Source organism: Anopheles coluzzii, chromosome 2 (genome assembly GCF_943734685.1).
Source record: "Anopheles coluzzii chromosome 2, AcolN3, whole genome shotgun sequence".
NCBI classification, from domain to species: domain Eukaryota; kingdom Metazoa; phylum Arthropoda; class Insecta; order Diptera; family Culicidae; genus Anopheles; species Anopheles coluzzii.
Window position 1 is genome coordinate 17,395,640 of NC_064670.1, and position 10,093 is coordinate 17,405,732.

General features: G+C 41.6%; 2 protein-coding genes across 2 annotated transcripts; one reads left to right on the forward strand and one right to left on the reverse strand.

Moving 5' to 3' along the window:
• Positions 1-2,326: 2,326 nt before the first annotated feature.
• On the reverse strand, positions 2,327-3,660 carry LOC120953571 (pyridoxine/pyridoxamine 5'-phosphate oxidase-like). The gene is made up of 3 exons (XM_040373636.2): positions 3,531-3,660; positions 3,297-3,453; positions 2,327-3,179 (listed from the first exon to the last, which is right to left on the reverse strand). Exons 1-3 carry the CDS (start codon positions 3,574-3,576, stop codon positions 2,657-2,659), a joined length of 726 nt encoding a protein of 241 aa, XP_040229570.1. The 5' UTR covers positions 3,577-3,660; the 3' UTR covers positions 2,327-2,656.
• A 2,448-nt stretch (positions 3,661-6,108) lies between these two features.
• On the forward strand, positions 6,109-9,566 carry LOC120950502 (arrestin domain-containing protein 3-like). The gene is made up of 4 exons (XM_040368589.2): positions 6,109-7,084; positions 7,187-7,366; positions 8,015-8,200; positions 9,092-9,566. Exons 1-4 carry the CDS (start codon positions 6,629-6,631, stop codon positions 9,266-9,268), a joined length of 999 nt encoding a protein of 332 aa, XP_040224523.1. The 5' UTR covers positions 6,109-6,628; the 3' UTR covers positions 9,269-9,566.
• The last annotated feature ends 527 nt before the right edge of the window (positions 9,567-10,093 follow it).

Below are 10,093 nucleotides of genomic sequence, written 5' to 3' on the forward strand. Positions count from 1 at the left end.
AACCAAAACGTTAAACATTATAATCAAACCCAAGCACAATCAAAGTTTTATATCGATTCTGAACCCTCTGCCCCCACCCCATACTCATTCCTGGCCACATAAAACGCATCAACCATACTAACAGTGGAAGGCTGTGTGAGGGGCGTAGAGAGTTGGAATGAGGCAGAAAGATGGAATGAATTAATGTAATTAATGTGTCGTTTCTCATCGTTGTTGTCGTCATTATGTTTCGGTCTAATTGTAAAACGCAACCAACAACGCAGTCGAGTACTACGGGTAATTAACCAACCAAAAGGTGTACACATTACCACACATACACACACAACCATAGAAACACTCTCATGAGAATTAGTGCAATCAAGCTACTACTATAAAACAGGACACGGGACATGGTTAAACGAATAACTGAAAACATTTTTGTAAAAAGAGATTGGACAGCATACAGTGGGACGCGGTTTATCCGAGCTCCTCGGGACTTGACCTCGCTCGGATACTTGAATAACATGGATGATAAACCAAGGTGTGTTGTTTATACGCGAATTCGTATAAGTTTTAAAAGTTCCATCATGTTTTGCAAAAATGTATTAAGTGTAAGAGTAAGCAAACAATTTGAATATGTTCATTACTTTTATTGGTTTTCGTTATACTATTAATTGTAATAGCGGTTTATTCAAACCTTCCGCTCGGCACATTATGTCACCTTTTTGTTGAGCTGTCATTTCTGAGACACACGGATATTAGGACAACTGGATAAATGGCGTCCCACTGTAATCTAAAAATGTCTTTGCCTTTGTTTTTTTTTAAGAAAACGTATTTCAACTCTCTTTTTAAAAGTTTGCACATCAAATTACTATGGTGTACACAGTTGGACAGTACGTTAACACCACATGTTTAGTTGCATGTTCTTAGAATTGTATCCGCAAGGTGTGGTATGTTTGACGCAGACTTTGTAAAATTGGGCTTTTCTTATCAGTAAGTTCTATAAGCTTCTGTGCAATAATCATTTTGTGTGCAAATAATGATGGTTTATTAGAAAAATTGTTGAATTATAATACGTTATTTGCTTTTTGCTTTTGCGTACTGTAGCGCGATAACAAGTTTGGCGTTTTATTCGCTTAATCTTGCGTATTTTGGCTAATAGTAAACAAATGGCTAATAGTCTCTCTTGTTGAATTTATAGAGGCCTCCTTGAGTCGTGCCTTTTACACGAAAGAGTTAAAGGTTATTTAATAATTGTTTAGAAATCACAAATTCAGTTAAGATTAGCCACGTCCATTTAGTAAAATTTGAATTGGTTTATGTTTTATGTTTATTTGATCTAAATACATAGCAATAATCAAGAAGATCGCAAACAAAGTAAAATAAACTTCGTTAATTTTTTTCCCTTTTTCCTATATTGAGACGAGCAGCATACTGTTTAGAGGTAGCGAGTAGGAGTAGGTTTACACAACGGTGTGTGCGTGTGTGACATGTGTTAGCGCACATATATTAGTATCCGTATGTAAAATGTAATGTAATACGAGCAGCTGCTGCTGTTAAATACGACAAACACAAATCCTTACAATGCACACATTTCGTACAATTAACCGCCCTGCACTCTGATGGATTAATAATAGCATAAAATGGATCTTGTTTTGCTACGTTCTTTAAAGTAACTTGCGCTGATGCAACGTTCCATACATGCAGCGATGCTTCCTTACTTGCATTTTGTACCAATCTTTACCGCTAACTGCACACATAACAAAAGCGAACAAAACAAAAATGAAAGTTTTCTTCACGAATGTACATCTGTGATATTTTGCATTCTTTAAATCTTTATACCCACCTTTTTCGAGCAAAAACAAAATTGCCAGATTGGAAGCAACAATCTTCAAACACTTACACACACCTCTCCCACATTCTAAAGTGGTTCGTTTTGGGAATTATTTGAAAGAAAACAACGTGTCATACGACACACGAAAAACGAATAATACAAAAGTAACGTAAGCGACTTTTTTACTCATTCATACAAGTTTACTGAGGGGTGCAGAGCGCCTTCTCCCTTTAAAAAAAAAAGATAGTTTAATTTTCTACCCAATTGGTAAAATGAAAATGCTTGCCAAATCGGCATAAATAGTACCACAGCCACTGCAGAATGAGAGGTAGTTAGCATTAGTGCGAGGGTGAATTCCCGCACCGGAACCCACAAACCCTTCAAACAACATCTCGCCTCTGTTGTAGACGGTTTTACCGCTCCTACTTATTCGAATGGGATATTACTTGTTCCCGAGATTTAACACTGTTACAACCTTAACACAGAGCAGAGGACAGACAGACAACAGAAGCGTTCCGAGCGAGGTTTTGCAGCAAACCCACAGGTTTTATTGTAATTTAAATAAGCGATGTCAAACACAGACTTGTTTTCCCTACCCACTGGTCGAACAGGAATCCTTACAAGCAAACTAACAAACAAAGAAAACCCGGTTTAACATTGTTCCGGAAACCAAAATGCGTGTGTAGTTCAGTGAGGTTGTTGATTTTTCCTGCTTACAAAATTTCCGAAAACAAAAATGCAGGACACCACTAAGTGGTCCAGGTATTTCTTATCGATCGTTGGAAGACTTTTGCGTTTCTCTAGACTGCCGTCGCTAGACTGCGGTCAACCAGTTCCGGCTGTCTATGGTGCCAGCCGTTCGTACACCCACCCTTCCTCACCTTGGTGCAGCAGCGTTCCATCGACTGCTTCGCCCTCCTTAAGCGCCTTACGGAACCGGATGCGATCGTGCAGACGGTTTGTCTGTCCCTGCCAAAATTCGATCGCTTTCGGGCGTACCATATAGCCGCCCCAGTTCGGCAGGGGCACTTCCGTGTCCGGTCCGAGCTCCTCTTTGATGGCCTTTTCCTTTTTGTCCAAAAACTCCCGGCTCGGTATCGGTTGGCTCTGCGGGCTGGCCAGGGCTCCGATTTGGCTGGCGCGCGGCCGCTGATGGAAATAGGTTTCCGACGCTTCGCGCGATATACGCTCGGCCGTACCCTCGATGCGAACGGACCGTCTCAATGGTAGCCAGTAGAAGGCAAGGGCCACGTTGGGATTTTCGGCCAGCTCGTCCGCCTTGCGGCTTTCGTAGTTGGTAAAGAATGTAAAGCCTTCCTCGGTAACATCTTTCAGCAGCACAAACCGTGCCGACGGTACAGCATCCCTGCGTTTGCGGCGAAGAAGAGTGGCGAGAATAACGTTATCAGTCTATCGCATCGTAACCACAGACCCAACCCACGAGTGAGATAAGCGAATGTACGATTTTCAATTGTTCTCTTACTTTGTTGCTGTTGCCAAGCACATAGCGTTCGGTTCGATGATTTCTGGAGTTTCGACGGCATCTTGCATCCACTTGCGAAATAGGCTTATCGGTTCCTTTCGCTCGATGCTTGATTCTAGAAAGATCTCTTTCTCCGACTTGTACTTGATTCTGAGCGCTAGAATGGAATAGAGCATCAATTAGAAAACAAGCATTGGTTTTTTTATTCAAAGCACAAAATCTGCTGCTACTTACACGCAAGATCTACGAACGACATCCTTCTCAGCAGCGTTAATCTCATAGAGAAACAGAATAACAACTAACAGCTCGGGGGAAGTTCGGATTTGTTTTGGAACGAAAGTTTTCGCACCGAATGACGTTTATTGAGTTTGACGTTCCGTCGCGCGTCATCGATTGACGTAAGAAGCCCAAGCATCGACAAGGGTTTAAAAAAGTCGTTAATACTAGGTGTACAACTAAGTTTCTGCGTCTTTTTCAGCATCTGAAATGTTCTGCAACTCTCTCTTGCTTCGAATTATTTTTAATAAAATTGATAATATTTGAGTATTTTTAGACCATGATTTTTTTCAGTTATGAAGCATAAAATTCTGCTGAGATTCTTTTTATTTAGACATTTAACAGAAAATAAATAAATAAATATATAAATACTAAATGATAATAGTAAATGAAAAAAATGTTAGTACGAAAATAAATTATTAATAAATAAATACTACATATAATCAATGTTGTTAAGTATTTTCTTAGTATCTAGGTGGAGATATATTGTGCGGCACTTTGTTTACAAATTCACCCCTCGCCTCTTCCTAAACCGGTTACCAATGGATAAACTGAGTAGACATAGTTGATGAAAAAATAGTAAAAAAACGGAATCGGATTTTCAAAAAAGACAACTGTTCAGCTTACATTATTATTTACTTTTAAGTTTACGCTTTCGTTTCGATGTTAATACGCAACCAGCTTTACTCGCTTTGGCAGCTTTCATCTGCTCTCTGTACTGTTGTAAGGTTTCGCATTGAAGTTTTCAATCGCTAGAACTACAACGGCTATACTATTGTTTACATATTAAATTTCTATATGAACTACTCTGTGCACAAGTAAATGAGAATTGACTACAGGCGTCCCCCGAGTTACGACCCCCTCGAGTTACGACGATTCGCAGATACGACGATTTCGATTTTGACAGTTGAAAGGTGTCATTGAGACGAAATTGATATATTTTTTTGAATTTCTGTGCAGATAACCGTTACAAACATATTTCCTCAGATTCCACAACACCCCGATCTTGAATATCTATGTCGTGTAAACGGCTTTTGGAGGGAAATTAATACATTATCGTACATTATTTTTAATAAAATATACGATTTCATAGATTCCGACTCTTCAATTTCGGTTATAAACTTTATATTCACAGATATTCGACATACGACTATTTCAACTTACGCATTGCTTTAGGACATTTTTTCGGTCCCAAATACAGTCGTATCTCGGGGGACACCTGTATTGATCGATGGTGTTGATACTCATGTATCTGACCAATCGACAATTTTTATTAATTTTTGCTCGGAAAGTTACAAGAGTATTTAGGTCATGCTTGGACAAGCTAAGCGAAACACAGAGCAAAAAAAATGACACCTATTTATTGATGAGTACTAGAAGCGCCATCTATTGAGCAAACCATATACCGAAATAGGCACGAACTCTCGACGTACTCACGAATTTGAAAGTTCAAACGACTTGTTTCCTAACAATAAATGTTAAAATATGTTACATAAAATTGTTTACTAGTATTTAAAACATTTTCATTAATCAAATCAATTTATAATTACCTTTTTTTATAAAGTTTTTGATTTTTAATTTGAACGTGTAACCGACAAAGTTCGTGTTGCGTTCACACATGCAGCGGGCGCGAGCACGACGAACTGCTTGATTTTTATTTATAAATTTGGAAATGAGCCAAGTTCGCCGGACGCACATGCAACGATCTGTAAATGAAACTTATTGTCGTTTTTAAATTCTTAATCTCCAAAACAATAATTTATGTAATCAATGTCTATTAGACAAATACGGAATGTTCACATATACGACAGTACATCAATTTAGGGTTAAAAAATCGGAACTTTTTCGATTAAAACGCCTAGCTGCAGAATTTGCTGCAAATGTTTGCCATCACAACAAGTGATTCAATATATCTGCAGCGACTAAGATGTTGGCGCCAATTTTTTAAAATAAAATTTTGTGAAAATTTTAACTTTTACGTATACGACGGGACATCTAATTTTTAAATGCGGAACGTCTGGTTAACCTACGGATGGAGGATTTCTATCGGTGGGGAAGATGTTCCAAAAAGGAAATGAATCACATTTTTGTCCGTTAACTAAACTATCCAGCTGCCCCTAAAACATTAAACATTGATAAAATTGTTGAAATTCTTCAAAATGTTTAAATATGTATCTATACAGTGCTGTTTACAAAAAAAAACCCTTGACTATACGATATCATAATGCAAAGCTGTCTGAGCCATCAAAAGTATGTAGATTCTCGTCAGCATCAGCATAATAAACGATTGCAATTCATTCATTGAAATGTACGCTATTGGTGAAGCCTAATTCAAATTTTTAAATGAATTCAAGAACATGTTCTTTAGAGCAGATCGGTAAGAGACGAAACATAAAAAATGAATCAACCTTCACGGGTGCGTTAATTTTAATCGCACCTTCAATCCAAACTCACTCAATTGAGCAGTGGATATTGGACATTGTAAAATCCGTACGCAACAGCAATTGGAAAGCAGTGGAAGTAGAATCGTTACGAAAGGGGAATAAAATCCATTTGGCATGATTAGCAACCGCCAGTAGCTTTTTAATTACTACACCTTATTAACCCAGGATCCCAACGGTCGGTCGGTCGGTCGGTCTGTCGGTGGTGGTGGCGGTAGGAATGAATTAAACTCTTCACTCTTCTATTGCTATTTTCTCATTTAGATTATTCCAGCCGACGGCACCCGGTCGCGGCTCGTACAGGTAGGCAGCATCAGCTGTGCCGTGAACGCCCACCGCCGCTGCCGTTCAGAATTCTCATCACAGCCGAGCAGCACCATGACGCGCGTTTCATTTCAGTTCGGATTCAGATTCGTTCAAGAAACAGCGTGCGTTTAAAAAGTTCCGCCGTCTGTTTCTGCTGGTTCGGAGATTCGGAACAGACGTGTTACGCTAGGTTGTTATTGTTGGTGTTTTTATTGGGTGGAGTAGTGGGAGCTATAGGAGCACGATCCATCGTCGCCGTATCCCGTCGAGCCGTATCCCGCCGAAACATCCAACATCCCGACGACGAAGATGTCGAAAAAGTTGACCAAATTCCAAATCATCCTCGACCGTGGCGCCCTGCTGTACCTTCCCGGCCAGGTACTGTCCGGGCGAGTGCTGCTCGAAACGCAGGCCGACACCGCCGTCCTCGGGCTGCACTTTCACGTGCTGGGTGAGTGTACCGTGCACGTGCCGAAGGGGCGGCGTGACAAGTCGTACGATAAGGAAAACTACATCGACTTCCGCATGAAGCTGCTGGACGATTTCGACAACAAGCCGATCCTGCTGTCGCCCGGCATCCACTGCTTCCCGTTCAAGCTGGGGCTGCCCGTCTCGCTCCCGTCCACCTTTCTCGGCCGGCACGGTTGGGTGCAGTACTATTGCAAGACCAGCCTGCAGGAAACGTCCGGCATCACGCACAAAAACCAGCAGGTGTTCATCGTGCTGAATCCCATCGATTTAAACCTGGAGGTGCCGATCATGAGCGTAAGTTGTGTGTGTGTGTGTGTTCGTGTGTTGGTCATGGTTGGTACACGTAAACGGAAAGTCGCTAATTCCCGCTTGCTGCTGTTGTGTTTCGCCTGCTAGAGCCCGCTTGAGGCGAACGTCGATCATCGCGTAGGCGTCGGTTACATTGGCGGCACGGTGCGCTGCAACGTGGGCCTGGACAAGCGGGCGTACGTGCCGGGCGAGAGCATTCTGCTTACCGGCGAGGTTCACAACCGTACGAATGTGACCGTGAAGCTGCTCAAGTATGCACTCATCGAGGTAAGGTTGTTCGTCCCACGCGCTCCAAGCGTTGGTTAGTAGGTTTGCTTGGGTGCCATGCATACGGGTTTGAGTTGTCACGTTATATGGTCAAAACGGGTATCAAAGTTTGGACATTTCTGGTTAATGGACGCGTGGCTGGAGAATCATTTTTAAACATCCACAATTATTGCATTGTGCTGTGTTAGCTTAATAACTTACCGACTTACTGACTGTGCCGTAAGTGCCAAAGCAGTTATACAGGGGTTTTCAGCGTTTCTGATAATTTTAGCACACTTTCTGGCCACTCTGTGACGTTGTGTGACGATCTGTTAAAGCACAAACAAAGCATACAAGCTTCACTTAATGTCACACAGAGTCTAGAAAGTATGCCTACTTTATAAGATTATGATCAAAAACCGCAGCAATGGATGAATTAACTATTGATCACGAATAGCCAAGGCTTAAAATTGTTAGTCTGGACTGTTCGTGCAAGACTCGTACAAATCTGATCCAAGTAACCCTCAAGCCCGTCATGGCAGGAATAGCGAAGGTCACGTTTGTACGGGACGGATGGAATAGTACTGCCGTTGTAATGTTTCTTTCTCTTCTGTTCTCATTTAATCCTGCTCCTCTTCATTTGCCTCGGAATACCGAAAACCCTACCAGACGGTAAAATACTTTGTGCATGGTAAGCTGGTGCACCAGGAGCGCCGTGAGCTGGATGCGGTTGTGCGTGATAAAATAAAGTCCGGTGGACGCGACGTGCTGCAGAATGGGCATCTGACGGTGCCGCCACTGCCGCCCACCAATCTGCTCGGTTGCCACCTGATCAAGGTGCAGTACAGCGTGTGTGTAAGTATACTACGCCACAGACGGTCAGCATCGATTTGGCTATGTTTACTTACCTGCCATTAACAAAGTGGTGCTCAAGAGCCCAACATGTGGCCCGCGATGATTTGGCTAAGAATGAAATAGGGTATTGTTATGGCTATTTAAATTAAAATTTGTTTCTTTTACTTTTTTAATATGAAATTAACAATATCAATAACAGAAAGCTGTGGAAATTGTATTATATTCAGTTAGTATTTTCTTAACGAAAGGAGATTTAAAAGTTATCAAAGTTAATTGGACAAATTGTATTATAACTTGGACTATTGTGGACTTCCCTAGGCACCCGTGGCAACAGCTGTACTACAATATTGTGGAATAGATGGGAAGAATAGACCTGCAACTGCTGCGTGGTAAACGCTGCTTCTGTCACATTTTTTATTCCAAAAAACAACGCAATAACAATATAAAATCGTTTATACCTTGTGCATACGATGTGCTTTTTGAGATTGGAATGGAATGGAACTTACAACAAAAAACGATGTTCTTTTACCACTGATGCTTGGAACAGTTGTCTATCATTTGGTTGCAGTAAAGGCATTTGGTTGCATGTAACTTCAATTATTGCTTTAAATTTTCCATACTCTAATTCACCTATTGTCATCCTAAGCTACCCCAAAAACCTCCCCATATTCCCATCAGCTTCTAGTAACTATTACCATGCATTTATGTTAGCATTACTGTTCCGTATAATTAAACTAGAAAGTCCAGAAAACTTGTTGCTTTAATTAATTTACGTAAGTTGCTTTCTAAACTATGTTGTTAGTTAAATAATAGATTGCTGTTGATGCTTTATTTAACGACCACCACCAGCGTCCGAACAACTCATACGATCCATTGTGTTCATCCTCTCAGGTGCTGGTTGAGCCGAATTTGATGGAGCGCCAGGAAGCTATCCGGATACCGATCACGCTCGGCACCTACCCGTTCCGGCGTGACGATGAAAATCTGCAGGAGTGGGTGGATAACTACGTGCAGTATCCGGCAGCGTTGCCCGTCTCGCGCGGCACTCCGTTCGAAGTGTTGCACTAGGGCAGTCGCACAAACCGACCTGGGATGTGAGGAATCTGTCACTGTCAAGATTAGTAACCGTTTAGCTCCCTCCCCGTATGGATGTACGTAGATTGTAAGCTTGTACAGTCGGTGGGTACGTTAGCAGATTTAGCGTTTAATTAAACGGCAAAGAAGAGTTGGTGGAGGCAAACACTCAACCTAGCCCACACGTACATCGTTCGAAAGCGCACGGAAGTGCTCCGAGATTTTAAAATAAAATGTCATACGAATTTCTATCAAGTTGAAATAAAGTCCTGAATAAAAAAAAATAAATAAAGTATAATCCACCGGACAGCAATGTAATGACCGGTTGTGGCAATGACCGGATTTGCCGCTCATTGCAAAGGGGATGCAGAGATTTTAATAATCTTCAAGATTGTTTCACCTTCCACCCCTCACAGAAACTGCACAGCATAGCGTCGTTTCGATTTACCGACCAGAGCGATGAGAATCTTATTAGAGAACGACACAAACACATTTTTGCAGCACTCAGACCCCGGCAGCTCTTGCCTTTCCACCCTGACAAAAGCGTCCACCGATCCCTGTGATGCTGTCGTTGGCAGCCATTCGCCCTTGTAAAGCGTTACATTTTAAGACAACACCCGCTAGCGGAACAGCCATTCCGAAGTCTAGGCAAGTACGGACCCGGCAACTAGTGCAGCGACAAAACAATAGCGACGGAAGTAATGATCGGGAAGATGCGTACGCTGTTCCAGTTCCGGTTTTTTTTTAAATACTTCTCAGGCACACAAACACACACATTAATTTATGCACGAGATGCATTTTTGCCAAGCGGGGTGAAAC

Bases quoted from the DNA above. Each gene is read 5' to 3' on its own strand.
- LOC120953571 (XM_040373636.2), bottom strand. From the start codon at position 3,576: ATGAGATTAACGCTGCTGAGAAGGATGTCGTTCGTAGATCTTGCGT. The intron at 3,454-3,530 runs GTAAGTAGCAGC...ATTCCATTCTAG, and splicing joins GTCGTTCGTAGATCTTGCGT to CGCTCAGAATCAAGTACAAG. The intron at 3,180-3,296 runs GTAAGAGAACAA...CCGCAAACGCAG, and splicing joins TGCTTGGCAACAGCAACAAA to GGATGCTGTACCGTCGGCAC.
- LOC120950502 (XM_040368589.2), top strand. From the start codon at position 6,629: ATGTCGAAAAAGTTGACCAAATTCCAAATCATCCTCGACCGTGGCGCC. The intron at 7,085-7,186 runs GTAAGTTGTGTG...TTCGCCTGCTAG, and splicing joins TGGAGGTGCCGATCATGAGC to AGCCCGCTTGAGGCGAACGT. The intron at 8,201-9,091 runs GTAAGTATACTA...TCATCCTCTCAG, and splicing joins AGGTGCAGTACAGCGTGTGT to GTGCTGGTTGAGCCGAATTT.